The following is a 17,932-nucleotide window of genomic DNA, read 5'->3' on the forward strand; positions in this document are numbered from 1 at the left end:
TTAGTCCCACACGTGGGAAATTTGTTTTGTCACAGCAGGAAGTGGACAGTGCAAAAGTTATGACGCAAAAATTAGAATACAATAAGAATAAATACAGTACACAGCTGTACAGAATAGAATAAAATAATATACTATATACAGTAGAATAAAATAGAATAAAAATATACAATAAGATAAAAATAGAATACGAATGCTATATACAACTGAGTAAAAATACAACGATGCCAGAAAAGATTATTGCACTTAGTGTTATTGCACATGTGTGGATGTGTGTGTTTGTTCAGTTAAAGTCTTTGTTGTGGAGTCTGACAGCAGTGGGGAGGAAAGACCTGCGAAATCTCTCCGTCCCACACCGTGGGTGCCGCGTCTCCCACTGAAGGAGCTGCTCAGTGCTGTCACAGTCTGCTGCATGGGGTGGGAGACGTTGTCCAACAGGGATGACAGCTTAGCCGCCGTTCTCCTGTCACTCACCACCTCCACTGGGTCCAGAGGGCATCCTAGAACAGAGCTGGCTATGACAGGTCTTTGCTGGCTTTTTAAAAAGTTGTTAAGGACATGACTTTCAGATACTGTTCATCTGCAGTTGATAGGCTTTATTTAGTCGTGAACTTTTTCTTTTGCCCTCCACTCTTCCAGTTTCCTCATATTTGTTAAGGAAGCATTGCGCACAATGCTGAGATAGTTCTTTGGAAATCCCCTCGTTGGTACAAAAATACAATGTTATGAATGTCTAACCGTGTTAGTATATTTTACAGATTGAACTAATAAAATGGGCAGACTGCGCATAACAAACCTGAGATAGGTGCCTTTTAATGCTTGAAATATGCACAGGTCAGTGTCAAGAGGCTTAACAGACAAAAAATCATTCCTCTGAAAATGGTCAGGTATGAGAACTGGATTGAAAATTTGTGAAAAAATTCCAATATCCTGTCAAAAACCTTTGAGAATTTTTGCTCATGACCATTTACAAAACATTATGAGAGAGTCTGGCTCATTGGCAGCAAAATATTAAAATAACGAGAGGTAGTGTAGGTGCACTAATGAGGTGGCAGTGGATTGTTAATTATCTTTACTGTTGTGGCAGTCTGTTCACTGGTGTAGTTTATGTTTCCAGAGCATACTGATGAGACTGTAAATTAACTGTAGGTACATTGTTTGTTCCCGGTTTTGCATTGCATACAATAACCCACCCTGCTCAGATTGCTTAGTCTGCAGGCATTTCACATTACAGGCCCTTGCCATATGGTGTTTGTCTAACTGGAAGGGTAAAGTCAATATGACACTGATACGTTTCTGCCTGTTTTATACTGTTGCTGTAATTCAAGGTGATCCACAAACTGTTTGGGGAACCGTCATTTTAGCTTGGAACAAAACTGAAAGGAGAGGAGACACTGAGTGGCAGAGTGAAAGGACAAACCGGTGCCAAGAGGGAATTGTCGGACTACCTGTGCTGAAAGATTTGTGTTGAATTAGATTGTATGAGGCCATTTAAAGGCTGATGTCAGATTTAAAAACGCCTGGTGAAATATAGGAAATGGTGATGGTACATTAATTTGTCCACTGAGTGATACATTGCTCGAAGAGGAGCATAAAAGTTAAAAAAATGACAGAGAAATTACCAGCTGTCAAGGACAAGGATAAAAATAACATCTCCAGATCAGCCATTGGTTGTTTGCCAAAACTGGCAATATTACAGCATCAGTCAACATGAATGCATATTGATTTTTTTGTCCCAAGAACATAGGCCTGCAGTGCTGTCCAGAGGTTTTAGGTACTTTAAGGTGTTTTCTTCCTTCCTATACGCAGTATCAATTTGGAGACATTTAGAGAGCACAAAACTGAACTATTCATTTACAAATATGATGCAAGGTAATGCTATGTAGGGTTGCCAACCGTCCCTTAAAATACGGAATCGTCCCGTATTTAGAAACAAAAGTACACGTCCCGTATTGAGCTAATAAGGGACGCACTTTGTCCCGTAATACAGTGAGAATCAAAAGTAGTCTATAAATGTTAATGGAATTAACGCTTTGTTTGAAAACATAATTCCCAGCCCCTCTCCTGCTTTGTGACCAATGAGCTGACAGCACACTTACGAGTATGACAATTCAGATTACCACTCATCTCATTGGTCGAGGAAAGGTCGCTTACGGAGAAAATACCGGAAGACAACAAATGACCACAACAAGAAGCATGGCCAACAGGGAAACAAACGCAGACACTGCGGTGCAAGTCTCGGACGACAGTACACCTAAAGCTGGGCAGACACTGTGCGATTTTTTTCAGTCACGTTATTCAGCTCCTGCTCAAACTGTACGGTTGACTCGCAGTTGGTAGGTCACGATGCAGGTCTCACACTATACGGCCCGATGCTCTGATGCGACCTGAGTGCTCACACTGTGCGTCCATAACATGAAGGTTATAACAGAAAATCTGTCGCTCGCTCTCTCTCTCTGTCTTTCACTCACACAGACACACCACCATCAACTTTGCTAAATTGCTAATGAAAAACATTGATCAGGCAGCTGTGATTGAGCAGCATGTAAATCCAACTATTTTCATGGTTGTTGTGGTCGTGATAATTTTGTGATGCCACATCGAAAAGGCTCGGATGAGCTTTCCAAAGTTCTCCAAGTTGTGCCTCCATCGCTTGTGTCCAGATCACACGCTGCACAGCCGTGCTGCTCCATCTTTTACACCAACGTTTACGTGTTTGCGCGCGAGCAGTGTGAGCGGCTGTGGTGAGACCCTCACGAGCGATTGATGATCGGGAGCTGGTCGTGAGGTGTTAATCACTTCTCGTTACCCCACGTATACTACACGATGCACGATGAAGGCCAAAATCGGTCCGATCACTCAAAAATCGGCTCAAAATGGGCCTAAAACCGCACAGTGTGAGCCCAGCGTTAGAGCAGCAATGTTTGTTCCCCTCAGAGAAAGGGAAGAATGGGAAAAGGAAAACACCTGGCTGGAAAAAGTTAATATGGGCATGTGCAGTGAATATCAGCGCTATGTGGCCAGAAGTGTGATAATATCATTTATTTTGTGTAATAAACAACTGCAAGGATAGATGATTACAACAAATAGATGACTAATACATAAAAGTAATACATAGATGAATAATGATGATGAGTTAAGATGCGTAATCATGGGAGCAAGTGGGTTTACAAACAGGAGCAGCTGATTAGCTTTAGAAAAGCTGAAATAATACCTCAACTGAAGCCAATTGTACTAAATGCACTAAATGTGCACTGTTACAAGAATGTTTTTCTTTCTATTGTTTTCTATTATTTTAAGTTAAGCAGGACAGAGTTCTTTTAAAGAAAGATTTACTTATATTCTCAAAAATTAAGCATGACAGGCTTCTGTTTAAGAAGGAGACCTGTTTTACTGTGTTAATGTTGTCATTTTGAGCTAAAAATAAATGGCTAAATGATCATTTGTTTCACATGTGTTCATATCACAAAGAATACACATCTACTTAAATCAAATTCAAGTCAAATGGTTAAAAAAATAATTTCACACACAAAAAAAGAGCTAGAAAATTCACCACACTGGGAAGGGTGAAGACAATTGGGTCGCCCGGCCCTGGCCACGAGGTGTCCCTTATTTATTTTTCAGGGAGTTGGCAACCCTAATGCTATGTGATGCAAAAAAACACTTCAGAATTTGAACCATGTTGTGGGTTATTTTAGGTCAGAGTTCAGCAATTAATGTTTAAGTATGAAACTGTTCATAATGATCCAACAGACAATTTGAATAACATGCCCAGAGTCTACTGTCCTGTAGTATTAATGCTAACCCACCATCTAGCTTTTCTAGCCAAACATTCAAACTAACCACAGAAATCAGACTTTCAAATCGAGGCAACATGCCACCGCAACAATTCCCCTTTGTCAGCTGAATGCTCGGCTCAATGCTGATTAATGAGCTGAGGTCAGAGCCTCCCCAGGAGGACGGTGCCATTATCTACAATACTGCGCTTGTGGGAATTTCTGAATGGAGGTGAAGCTAAGAAAAGGCAATCAGTGTTAATCGCAATGAAAGATCTACGCCCTTCTTCCTTTCGCTCCCTTCGTCTCTCTCCCTCGGGAAATAAACAGATCCAGCAGAGACTAGTTAGGCCATGTTTAGTTTCTTTTCAAGGTTTTGGCTATCATTATGGGCTCATGAATAAAAAATATCCAGTAGTTTTTGACTTCTTTTTTTGGCTGTAGGTTGCTTTTTCAGCCTGGGCGCAGTGAATGAAACTGAGTTACTTTATTCAGATGCTTTGTTCATCCCCATATCTTTCCGGATGTTTCATTAAGCCAGCTGCAGCGACTCATTATGTGTTTGTACAAATCACTGGGGAAATGGCTGTACTCTTATCAGGTTTTCTGCTTTTTATGGTCTTGTAGTTGTGCTGTTAAATCTTTAAGTAATGTAATCATTAAAAGGCTTGAACAGTCCTCTGGATGCAGTATAGCAATAAATAATTTATGTATGTATCTCCTTCGCTGTTTTAAAAATTAAACTATTAAAGCCTGACTCCAAAAGATATATTGTCAACACTGTTTGTGGTTCAGTTTTGTCGCACCTCTTCTCAAATAAGACCACAGAGGATGCTGAAACCTGGGAGAGCTTCATTAAACTGCAGCACCGAGTTTTCCTGCCTCGCTTTTGTTAATAGCATCCTTTCCCCTATTCATCTGTTTCAGGACTCAGATTCACTTCACAGTGGCCATTGATTTCACAGCATCAAATGGTGAGTGTTTCAACAACAACCATCGCCCTGCTCTGCCTCCATTTGTCATCTCATGTATAACTAGAAGATTTGCTATTATTCAAAGAGGGGCTGGAGTTTCCTCTCTGCCTGTGATCTCCCTTTTTTTTCAAGGTGTTCACATGTCAGACACTATTAAGCGCTCCTGCCAGCCTGCAATATATAAAATGAAAACTTTAAATCATATTAGTGATAATTAAAAAAGATGGTAGCTATAGTATATATACCCAAACATGTACAAATATAAAAATGCACAAAATCGAAAATCTTCAGTGGCCGGAGACCGTGGTATGAATAAAATTTGTGCGCTCGTGTACAATGAACTTGTGATCTTGTTGCCTGTGTGACGATTACTTCAAATGCAGCGACTGGGTTTGCAGCTGCTTGCAGTCAGTTGCCCTTTTTAAAGTGACTGGTGCATCAAGACAGCGATAAAGTGGCAATAAGCTGGATTCAGTTGATATCAGTATGAAACTGAAGGGGTTCAAGTTGTAATTACATGCAATGTTTATGATAATAATGTGATTAACTGTAATGAATCCAGAAAGGTTGCAAATGTGTCATCATCTGTTGCCGTTTACATACCCAGAAATTCACATTTACTGCTAACATTCAGTCAGAATCTCCGAACGCCACAGATTTGATACAGAAATTCAGAAATTTCACCACAAATAGTGACAAAATTACTTCAGGATGTTGATTTAACTGCAAAATGACATAGACGCTCTGCAATTTGCTCTTATTTAGGAATACAACCAGAATACAACCAGCTCAGTTGAGTTCCTGATGTGTCATAGATGTCTTGTGGTGCAGACTGACTGCATTTTGAGAGCAACCTGTCTGTGTTATAAATTAGTTCAACTCAATTCACTTGAATGTTATTTATATGCCGCCAATTCACATCAACAATTGCCTCGAAGTCCTTTTATATTCTAGGTCAAAGGCCCTGCAATAATAGAGAGAAAATCCCAACAATAAGTTGTACCACGTTCATAAGTGATTAAACTTCTGTTAAAAACGCCACTAGGTTTGCAAGAAACCTTAGATCACTCACAATCCTCAGAGCATTATTGCCACAGGCTTAGGGGGCAATTGCCAACATCACTAAGAGGGTAAATTTCACTGGCTGACTGGCCAGGTTGCACTCCCAGGTGTGTTGAGTCAGGGTTTTCCCCTCCCAAGCAAGAGGTTTCCAGGATGTGGATTTGAGGCAACACAGCGTGTTGGTTAAATAGCAGTTTATGCGAAAGTAACTGCTCAATAAACAACATTTTCCACACATAGTTTTGAGAGATATTTGCAGAGAGTGAAGTTAAAATAACAAACAGTTGAAATTTTGGAAAGTCTGTCTGTTCCTGATTGCTTGGCCACTTGCGTGCACAGCTGGGATTCTTAGTTTCTTGGGCTGGCTTTTCCCATAGTGCCTCACACATCTTATGGCCTTCACTGTCACCAGATGTCAGCATAACTAAATACCTAGGGTAGATTTTAAACCAACGTGCTTCACGGCACCATCTGCTCCACCATCACTAACAAAAAACCAAGGGAATATCTTTTGGAAGAGCAATTTTTCATCCCTCCAGTAGAACTAACACCAAAGCACACAGAAGACACTTTATACCAGTGTTTATTTTAATTAGTTATCTGTCTCTGCATAATGTTTAATGGCATTGAAGCTTTAAAATATAAAAGTAGATGACCAGTCAAGCACAGATGTCAAATCCTCTCAGCTGAAGCGTCTTTTTTAGTGTAATCAAACACAAGTATTTATTGTGTTTCTGACGAACACTCATTAGATCCATCTGGGATAAGTTGTAATAAAAATAAGAGATAAATATATTCAGTGATATCATTAATCTGTTTAATAATATTATCCAACTACTAAATCAGCAAACATATTAATTCTGTGAGATAATAAGGGCTCTTATTATCTGGAGGGAAGCCTTATAGTGCAAAATAAATAGACATCAAGTTTTACAGTTATTTTCAATAAGGCAGTCATTTCCTCAAACCCAAATCTTCAGTTTAGCTTTAGTTTGCTCTTGTTTCCCCTGCCTCGGCTGTCAGTTTCCTCTCAGTCTGATGGTCTGCATCAGTGACTCTGACTTCTCTCTTCTTAAAAGGAAATCCATCACAGTCCACTTCACTACACTACATGAACCCATACCAGATGAATGCCTATGCCATGGCCCTGAAGGCAGTTGGAGAGATCATCCAGGACTATGACAGTGATAAGATGTTCCCTGCCCTAGGATTCGGTGCTAAGCTGCCCCCTGATTGGAGGGTTTCCCACGAGTTTCCACTGGTGAGTAAACTATGTGATTATTTTAGACACCGACGTTGTATTTCGGCATCTGGTTCATTGACTTAATCTGAATCAGTGGGAAGATGATTTTGGCCCTCCCACTGGAGGTGATCCCAGGGAGTGCTCATTTGTGTGTTTATTTTCTACGTGTGGGTAAGCATGTTGAATGTGCAGTGTAGATGTGTGCATTTTGAGATAAAAGCAGCTACATCTCTGACATGCGGAGCTCAGGCTGAATTCCATTTACCTTTTATAGTGCAAATTAGGTTCTGTAAGGCTGACGGCTTCTTAAATCAATTTAGCTTCACTCAGTAATGTGCTCTGGCTGCTGCATAGTACAGCCTAATGAGGACTGTGTCTACAGGATAATGTCTGCATCACTCCATGTTTCCATTAAAACTTGTGAATTAAGATTCATCTCGGCATATAATTGAAGTCTCTCTTTTTTTCTTGCCATACTCATGTAAGTGGGTTTAAAAGTAAAGTTAAGTCTTGAGTGAAATGTTTCTTATACTGTGTATGTTTGCTTTGGACTGTGCCTTAATGGGCAAGGACGCTAACCTTTGAAGCTAAGTTTGACAAGAACATCTCTGTCGGCTAAAACAGTGTTTTCAAAACGCCATTCAGCCCTCAACTCCACACCAGTATTTTAGAAGTACCCGTGGCACATACAGTTACTGCATCACTATTGTTATATTATTTACAATACTGATTAGCTTTGACCAAATTACAACCTGAAGTTCCTCGACTCTCCATGCACAGTTATAAAGCAAGTGAGTCTTTTGATCTTGTTGTTATTTCTACATTTCCAAACTCCAGAACATGCAAATCTAAAGAGCTATTGGCTTACAGTAAAGAGGGTTGCAAGACTGATCGTAAAAGACATGAAACTAGCAGAAACCTGTGATGCTTCAGTGTCAACATGTTGTCCTGAGGTACAAACTACCAAGTGCATAGACAGAAAACATGCCCACCACTAAAATAACATTCACAAATTTCATATTTGAGATTAGTCCAGGAAATGTATGAAGACAGAGTTTTTTAAAGGTTTTAGAACTGGTGAAATGAGAGTGCCTCTAGATGGATGTGTGCGGCTGGATCACTTATAGACATCAGACACCACTTCACCACTGGCGCCAGCACAGTGGTGAAGGTTCTGGTATGGACTGTGCTCATTAAGGATGAGCAAGTTGGAGCTTTTATGCAACTCCCAGACCTTCTGCCAGCTATTGGAAGATACCACACAACACTGCAGCATTCAAGAGGGCGATGAATTTTATGTAGGACAATACTCAAGCATCAGAGCAGCTTAAGAGCTCAAGAATGACTGAATAATGACCTAACCTTTTCTTCCTCACATGGCTTAAATCCCGCTGATAATTTGTGAACCTGTCTCAGTGGTGAGCTTTACAGACAGTGCAGGGGAGTCTGTTTTCTTCTTCATTAAAAATTGATTGCAAAAAGTGGAATAGCTGTTAGACCGCTGGTTATATTTTAATATTTTTAAAAAGCCTAAATGTTGTTTAATTAAATTTTCTGTTGCATTTGTTAAATTTGTAACACACAAACTTCCTTAAGCTTTTTCTTTGCTAAATATTTTGATTTGTAGTTGAGTAAAATTGACTGAGAGCACTGCTTTTAAAAAATTAAATAAATGTAGTCCTAAATAAATAATTTTGTCTCTTAGCTGGGCACGCGGTGGATATGGTTCAGTTTGTGGCTATGATTGGCACAAAACACTACTTTAAATGAAGCTCTGTATGAATATTTGATTCTTTAATGTGTTAGCTAATTTTTTAAACTACTTTTGTTTGATTGAGGAAATCTGGCCATCCTGCCCACACAGAAAAAGACATTTTAACCACTACCATTCACAGTTAAAAGTTATGTTGTATTGTTTTAGTCATGAATGGTTTTCATACATGCACCGCTGACCGATGGGACCTGAAATGATCCTTAACCTGCTAGTCCCCTTCACATGAACTTTACTGTACAGCATAAAGATTGCACAATGTTTGATTTCACAGATGTGCAGGTAATGGTCTAGTGAATTGTTCTACTCGAGTAACCCTGGTGTCTAAATCAAAGTAATTTAAGTAGCATCACTCTGATGATTGGTGGCTTAAGCCCTCTTCTTCAGTTTCACCATCATCACACACTCAGCTTATTAAAACACTAGCAGCTCTTGCTGGATGTTTCCTAGAGGTTTTTTTTAAGCAAGTCGTGTTTTTGTACCATTTATGTCTTGTTGTTTTTCCTCAGAATGGCAACGTCGACAACCCGTACTGTAATGGTATGGAGGGGATTCTTGAAGCGTACCATCAAAGCCTTAAGACAGTTCAGCTGTATGGACCCACCAACTTTGCTCCTGTTGTTAATCATGTGGCAAGGTACCAACGCAAACATCTGTCCCAGTGGATATATGACAGAGTGCAGTCGCCCTTTCTTTGAAAGTCAGTCTGTAAATAATCTTCAGCAGGCAGCCATGCCATCAGAGGCATTAGGACAGTGAGTGATGGTTTCTCTGTGAATTGAGTAGAAATAATGAAGGGAAAATAAACAATCAGCTGCCAGGCTAAGACAAATAGAAATGGTAATCAGGGATTTGTGGTGCCAGACGTTTATTTTGCAGACATATAACGTGATGAACGTGGGGAGGTAAGGCGGCGTCTCTGGGAGGGAACTTGTAAATGGTCATGCAGCCTTTCGTGACATGTATCGATGAGCCACGCTAGTCACTTAATGAGTTTTACTGTAAATGAGGCATGGCATTAATTCACCATTACAAACTCCTTGTCACTGCAAATAGAGTAAGTGCACAAAGTGAATTAAAAAGCTGTGCCTACAAACCGACAGCAGTACATTAAACACACAGAAGACATAATGTGCTGTTTGCGGCTAAAAACAGTTGTGATATTACTATATTAAGTCCCATGTATATAACGTGTCCCTGTGACCTGTGTTTCAAGTGTATTTGTTAATATTTTCCCCATAAAGATTAATCTTGTAGTAGAATAATAGAGCTTATGCAAAAAGATTTATTCAATAAAACGACGCGCAAAATTTAAACTAACAAAATGTAACATATATATCTATATATATAGATATATATAGATATATATGCCCTGCCCACCCCCTACAGCTGACAGAAGGTTAAAGGATGTCATATCCATCCTTACGTAATTACAAACTATTATGGTGCTAAAATAGAGCTTTTTCCTATCTGCTAGTAAGTAGATCATCTGTATTTAATCAAAAAGATAAATCAAAATACAAATGTGATCAGAGAAATGTAGTCTGAGTAGTGAAAATGTGTAACTTGTTTTCATCTGAAGGGCTTTTATGTCACTTTTTGTTTCAGTATTAGTTTTGCAGGTTTTCATGTAGATAATATTTGCTTTTCTCTATCTCTTACTGATTTGTATAATAACAGTTATAAACTGTGAAGAATCCTTTTCCCCAGTGATGTTGTAGAGTGGGAGGAGCTATTTCAAGCCTGGAATCATCCAGTCTTAGAGCTTAAAATCCTGTTATATGCCTCACTAACAACTGGCAGAAGCTAAAGATTAGGGTGTTGAGATAACTGAAAGCACAAACTGCAGCTTAAATTAATTTAATTTAAAACGCACCAAAGAAAACATTCCCCTGCAGACCTTTATACATAATGTCAATGAATAAAAAAAAAAGAATAAATAAAAGTCTCAGAAGGATGTCCAATTTAAAACTGATGAAAAGATAACTATTTGCATAACCAGGAAATGATCTTAACAATGCAGTTCATTTGAGTAGTTGTGTTTAATGTGCATGTTCAACTTTTCCATCCACCACAAGAAGAAAGCTGATAAGTTATTGAAGTCAGGAAATGTTGATAAAAGGGGGAAAGATGTTCATGCATGATGCATAATGTATAGTAAATGTACGATGTTGAGTTGTTAATGTTTTAGCCAGTTTAAGGATCTCATCTGTGTAGGAATCTACAAATTGAGTTTGACTCTGCTGTTAGTACTCTGCTAATACGCTGAACAGTCTCCAGTGAGTGTGGCCTACATTGTTGTAAGTCAGCTAAGGAAGACAAATGCCACTTTAATCCCCTAAACAGCAGCCATCGCTTTTGCTGTTGTCACAGACAGGGCACGCTCTTTGATTAAACTGTCGGTGCCTCACAGTCAATTTGACCAAGCAGGATGCAAAGAGTGAAGCTTCACCTCTGACCTGTCCTTGGCTCTTGCAATGATCTGCCACATTTCTCCCTCTTTTTTTGCTCATCAAGTCTAGTAAGATGAATGCAAGGCAATCAATAATGTTCCAGAAGAATAAGACTGCTGCACTTGCATAAACAGTTTAACAAATTATTCATAGAGCAGCCAGCGATGGGCGATTGAATCTAGGCCACACTCACTGTGGTGTCTCTGATGGGTTTCGTAAGAGTGTCTAGATAGACCTCTGAGACGTGAAGAGCTATACAACATATTTTTCTTCTTTACGTGTCTATATTAAGCTCTTGTGTCACACACTGTGCGGAGAGAGTTTGTTTCTGAGGAATATATTTTTTAATGTATTTTTTATCTCTCACACAGTTGTTTTCTGCTCCTCTAAGAGTTTCTCTCTGGTTGCTCCTGCATGCGCGCTTTTCATAACTTTTTTTTTTTCTAACATGAGCTGTTGTGCTTAAATCATTCTGTCACAGTCAGTTTCACGATCGTGGCTCAAGAGTTGGGAGTTCGCCTTGTAATCGGAAGGTTGCCGGTTCGAGCCCCGGCTTGGACAGTCTCGGTCGTTGTGTCCTTGGGACAAGACACTTCACCCGTTGCCTACTGGTGCCCCAGGGTGGCTGTGGCTACAACACATTCACACACTTGTCATCACCAGTGTGTGAATGGGTGGATGACTGGTTGTGTAAAGCGCTTTGGGGTCCTTAGGGACTACTAAAGCACTATACAAATACAGGCCATTTACCACTTACCATTTCTTGCACCCAGGTATGCAGCAGCAGTGCAGGACGGATCTCAGTACTTTGTCCTGCTCATCATCACTGATGGAGTGATTTCGGACATGGCTCAGACCAAGGAGGCCATAGTGAATGTAAGTGCTGATTTAACACTAGCCTGAGGATATTAACCTCTCTCTCTCCATTCTCCTCCACTCTGCGGGACATTGGTTTTGCAGGTGCTTTAAGCTTACTGTGGCACTGTTCTCAGGCTTTCTGTTACTTTGAGGGTTTATAAGCCAGTAGCACTGGATTTGAGGATTTATGGGATGTTTTCTACCCCACTTCTTAGAGGCTCAGTTTGTCCAATATTTTTATTTCTTTCTGAGACCCTCAAGAGGCTTAGAGGCTCAGCTGAGATTCAACCTCTGTGCTCTGATCTGAGATCTGAGGCAACAGTGTTGCCAATTTTTTTAAAGTTTCATGGTGTTTGTTTTGTCCCATACTGCCTGCTGCATATTTCATGTGTCTTGACAACACTGCAGCTCACCTTTGGCTGGAATCTGCCCGCAGAGGTAAGGCTGACGATCAGTCATCGTCGAGCGGGTAGAGCCTTACAGGAACACAGTGTTCAGACCCCCAGCAGACTGGGTTTAAAGGGAATTTGCGACTGTTAATCAAACCATTCGAACAGCCACACCTTCCTTTTAAGATCTTGTCTGCTGCTCTGCGCTCTGCTCAACCTCAACCTGCCACATCCTGCAGCCACTGGACCTGACTTCGCTCTCTTTGGATGGAAGAGCTTCATTAGGTATTCAGCCTTTGCCCTGGAACGATGAATCATAAACAAGTAACTGTGTCCAACACTCAGCTCTGCATATTTTTTTCTTATCTGACAGAACAGCCTCAGAGGTAAATACAGTCTGCAACTCTTTTCCTTTGATGTTTTTCCTTGAAACTGAAAATTTCATTTTAATAAAATTGTAAAGCAGAGCCTGCTTTTAGCCTGAGAGGAACAGACATAAATTAATTTGTATGCGAAATTTAGATTATATCTGCAGTTGTCACTTTGCTGTTTGGGTGAGACTGACTCAGGAACCTCATAAAACTGTGGATATTTTCCTGTTAGGGAGCTTAATTTGGGTCTTCATCTTCGAGCTTCGGTGAGATGGAGCAACCTGATACAGAATACGTAACAGTGTTGGTACAGAATCAAATGAAAGCTACTGCAGAGGCAATGTACATATTTAGATTTTGTGGTAAAAGTTTTGTGAAGAATTAAATTCATGGGCATGATTGAAACATGGTGGTGCCATTCTTCCTGTCCCAAAATATTTCTGTAGTCCTTTAATATTAAATGAAACTGCTGATATCACAGCGGATATCTACTGAGTCCCTTTAGATTAGTTGTGGTTCTCTGCAGTGAAAGTGAAGCATCAGAAAAACTGGAGGAGTGACACTTTACAGTACACGCAAAGTAACAAATGGTGTAAACTGAATAATGCAGCTCAAGCAACAGTATCAGCTCTGGCAAGTATATACCTGAGGGTTTTGGTCTGCTGGAAATTGGGAAAATAGAATATATAGGCTATTTTGTGCGAGAGCAAGAGGTCATGAGGAATAACACTAGTGGAGAAAAGAAATAAATCAGGAATAGAGACTGAGAGAGAAAAACGATAGAGACCATGAAAGGGGAGGTCCTCCTCAGTCTATTTACTCCTATCTGTGACAGGCCTCTCCCCTTGAGAGGTTTTTCCAGGAAAGCTGACCTACTTTTGCCCCTGTGAATGCATTTCTACCACAAGCATATATCATTCATTCATTCGTGCCAGGGCTTTCACGTTCTGCACACCAATGCCATGGTCTGAATTTATGCAGTGCAGTAACCTCTACACCACAAACCGTTGAGAAGATGCCCCCTTTTATCTTGTAGATTTATGATTTGTTTTGACTGTCGTTTAAATAGACACAACATGCGGCCCTTTTCTGTTCTGATGTTAAAAGCATTTGAATCATTTCTATAAGCAAACTTGAATAAAGGGTTTTATACTGAGTGGTGTTTGCAGGATTTCTGCAAACTGCAAGAGCATTGCATAACCTTATGTTCTTTAACTACTATGAGATGTGAATGTGTGTATATTGGTTAGCTAACAAATTCTGTGCGTGCTGACAGTTGTATCCACCTTGAAGGCCCTGGTTTGAATAATGCATTTTGCGTTTTCTCTTGGCTCCTTTGGGAACAAAACTATACAACACAATGTGATGTGTAACATAGTCAAGACAACGTTCTTATGCTATTTCTAATTTATATTTGTCTTATTTTATCTTGCCCATTATCATTTATGTCTTCTCTGGGGAATTGTGCATGTCGGTTCATACTGACTGTTTTAATGAGATGTGTGTTGGTGGATAAATAAACGTAATTGGAAATGTAACCCTTTAATGCTCTGCGGAAAACTTTGATGGCTTTGGTTCTTTTTTGTTTTTTTGAAAGAAAATATTGTATTCCTGGCATGTGACTGACAACTGACTGTCTCTTCTTCTTGTTTATGACAGGCAGCCAAACTCCCCATGTCTATCATCATTGTTGGAGTTGGCCAGGCTGAGTTTGATGGTGAGAATACTAACTACACACAAAATATGTGGAAAGCACTTTGTTGCCTCTTCGGATTAGGGATGGTTTGTTTTATTAAACCAGCTCAGACTTTCTGCAAAGAATAATAAATATTGTAAATGACTTCACAGTATGAAGACATATTTGCTCTGGAAAGTTTCATGATGAACTAAAAAAGAGTGTATACATAATTTTGATGCTGAGGTATACTAGAGATTTGTTTAAAAATCCATTTTTGTTCTCTGTAGCAATGGTTGAGCTGGATGGTGATGATGTCAGAATCTCCTCACGGGGGAAGGTGGCAGAGAGAGACATTGTACAGGTGAGACGTCTCGGCTCGTCACGGGAAGGAACAGCTCATTTTCTATAGGCATAAAAACATTAGGCAACGGCGACCTTATGTTCTGTTTTTTATTCCAGTGCAAAATATCTCTTAAAGTATAGCATACATTTTTCAATTTCAATCATATCGGTGATCTCTTTATCTTCCAGCTGCTTTATTCATACATACAGTCAGCATTTGTTTATGCACAGATGCAGGTACCGCTGCAGCATTTCAGTCAGGCTGAGTTCTGGACTTTGACTGGGTCATTGCTACATCTGGATTCTTTTCTTTTTTGGCTATTCTGTTTATATTTGCTACTGTGATTGGGATCGTTGTCCTGTTGCATCACCTAGTTTTAGCCAGGTTTCATACTTTGGACAGATACCCTACATTTGAATATTTTGGTAGGAGTTCACGGTTCACTCATTGACCAAAAGGTGCCCAGGTCCTGTGACTGCAAAACAAGCCTAAATTACCACAGTGCTCGACAGCTGGTATGAGGTTTTGTGCTGAAATGCTGTGATTGATTTTGTCCAGATGTGGTGTTGTGCATTATGGTCTCATCTCTCATTGTTACAGCACTTTTGTGATTTTTTTCAGATGCAACACTTTCTCCTGGAAACCCTTCCAAACAAGCCATACTTATTCAGTCTTTTCATATTGTACTGTCATGAACATTAATGTTTAATATGCTAACTGAAGTCTGTAGAGTCTGAATCATAGTTCTTGGGTGGGTTTGCAATTTGTCCGAGTATTGCACAGTCTGAGCTTGAGGTGAATTTGCTGGAAATGTGTTAAAACACATGTGAATGCTTTAAACCAGCAACTTGCCAAAACGTCTTCTTTAATAGAGGTGCTCACACTGGCTGAGGATCATTTTAAGTGCATTTGATTAGCAGCACCTCGGTGCTCCTTAAGCTTAGTCTTAACTCCCATGGAAGCAGTAAGGGTGTCTTTCACAGCACATCTTATAGTTGTGAGAAAACTTGATTGTTTTCCACATGACTGTATGCACATCAATCTACCACTGTGGAGTCTTGCAATAACAGGACCATAAACTTAGCACAAAATTGTTTGCAGAATTTATAAATTAACCAAAACTAAATTAATTTTCTTATAGACCTACATGGCTTATAAAATTCTCTCTGTAATCAGAGGAGTCGCCCCCTTCTGGACATTACAAAGAATTTTCAAACCTTGGTGTTCCTTTGAGTCATCATTTCAGTGAACCAGCCAGGAAACCAGGAAAACATTGCCAGTTTGATTCAGGGATTTTAAAAAGTAATGTGTTTCTTTCTCATGTCACAACAGTTTGTACCATTCAGAGACTACATGGACCGCACAGGTAACCATGTGCTGAGCATGGCTCGACTGGCTAAAGACGTACTGGCTGAGATCCCTGACCAACTGATCTCCTACATGAAGAGCAGAGCCATTAAACCCAACCCTGTGCCAGTGTATTCGCCCAGTGATGAGCCGCTGACCAACCCCGTGTGAGCCCCTCCCCGCCCACACACACAAAGCTCTGCGTCGGGCAGAGAAAGGTTGAGATTGATGGGAACCCGTCTCCACCAACACTTCTTTGAAGCAAAAATGCTTTTGAGGCCCTTCCGTAAATATTAATCCAGCGTAACACAAAGATGATGAGACTCCATTGTGGTTTGGAGCAGTGAGACTGCAGAGGGGAACCTGCTATGATGAGGGAGCTTACTCTCTGAGTGCTTGAGGACCGGAGCGCTGAGAGACCGGTATGAAAGGAGCTTTCAGTTGTTCACTGTCTAACCTGACAAAATGGTGATGTAATGGATAGCAAGTGAGCCCATAAAGAGGGCCTGTTTGAAGGCATAAATATATTAGGATGTGCCAGTGTGTATCATGCTTGTGATACCTTTTGGAATCAATGTGTGTAAACTAGGAAATCATGTGTATAATAATTTATTTATTTATTGCAGGAATGATCTGTTCATTTTAGGGGGTTTTAAAGGGTGGGGTATTAAAGTCATATTTCCCCAGAAGTTTTCCACCTTATATTTTGTGACCAGTATAATAAAAACGACCCCCATTTCTACTTTGATAAGGACTGTAATATAAGAGCATGTGACAAAACCCATTCAGCAGTTTATTAATCATGTTCACCTATGAATAATCTTTAATTGCAAGCTATAAAGTAGAGCACCTCCTGCGAGCTGTTGCTATATAGATATTTTAGCACCATGTCTTATACATCTTTCTTATATTTATATTTACAGAATGCACTAAATATTGTCCAAATAAAAAGCACAAAGGCAATAGTGGTGATAAGCTAAAAAAACCTCTTATTTTGAAAGGACTAGCCACAATGACAATAATGGAAAGGGCCCTGAATTTTTTTTGACACTGTCTTTTTTATTTTAAAAAGGATTATCACTACTATTATACTGATATTTAAATGAACTTGTATCTATCATAAAAACAAGCACATACTCACTTTTCCATGTAGTATGCAAGGAAACGTAGATAAAACTATTCTCATGCTGCCATCATTTTCCATCTTGCTGCTTCTTTCCATTATGTTTGTTGTGGTGACAGTTTAATATCTGAGATTTAGTTCAGTATTTTTAAAGGAGACTTCAAATACGATATACTTTTGAAAGACTGATGTCAACTAACAGCCATTTTTCTCCTCATTAAATTTGATTTGTTTGATTTTCCCCAGAATGAAGATTGAACAATCATAAATCTTGCAACAGAGTAAAAAATATATTTAGGCACTGAGTGTTTTTTTTAAGTGACTGCGCAAAACAAAAACAGACCTTTTTTTTTTTTTATTCCATCCTGTCTGCTGTCTTCTGTCTCTCGACTGTTCTCAGATCATTTTGTTTTATACTAATGCACAATGGCCCATTTTTATAACTCATCGGGATGCTATTTAAATGCTTAAAAACACAATTGCACAATTCTGTTTTAAGATTTAGTTTAAGCTTGTTAATATATCTATATATCTATATCTATATATC

General features: G+C 39.6%; 1 protein-coding gene across 2 annotated transcripts in view; it reads left to right on the forward strand.

The window, feature by feature from the left end:
* cpne5a (copine Va) overlaps nucleotides 1–17,921 on the forward strand; it is a 95,415-nt gene extending 77,494 nt beyond the window's left edge. For both annotated transcript variants that reach the window (XM_086277376.1, XM_086277377.1), the window contains 7 exons: nucleotides 4,701–4,747; nucleotides 6,889–7,070; nucleotides 9,333–9,460; nucleotides 12,050–12,152; nucleotides 14,554–14,611; nucleotides 14,860–14,933; nucleotides 16,248–17,921. In XM_086277376.1, the coding sequence (XP_086133502.1) occupies nucleotides 4,701–4,747; nucleotides 6,889–7,070; nucleotides 9,333–9,460; nucleotides 12,050–12,152; nucleotides 14,554–14,611; nucleotides 14,860–14,933; nucleotides 16,248–16,433 (778 nt within the window). In that variant the 3' untranslated portion in view covers nucleotides 16,434–17,921. The remainder of the gene's footprint in view (nucleotides 1–4,700; nucleotides 4,748–6,888; nucleotides 7,071–9,332; nucleotides 9,461–12,049; nucleotides 12,153–14,553; nucleotides 14,612–14,859; nucleotides 14,934–16,247) is intronic.
* The last annotated feature ends 11 nt before the right edge of the window (nucleotides 17,922–17,932 follow it).

The sequence above is a fragment of the Aulonocara sp. 'chitande type north' Nkhata Bay genome, linkage group LG20 (assembly GCF_057382095.1).
Source record: "Aulonocara sp. 'chitande type north' Nkhata Bay isolate Kocher_YH1m ecotype deep benthic linkage group LG20, A_spYH_male_GT1.1, whole genome shotgun sequence".
Lineage (NCBI taxonomy): Eukaryota > Metazoa > Chordata > Actinopteri > Cichliformes > Cichlidae > Aulonocara > Aulonocara sp. 'chitande type north' Nkhata Bay.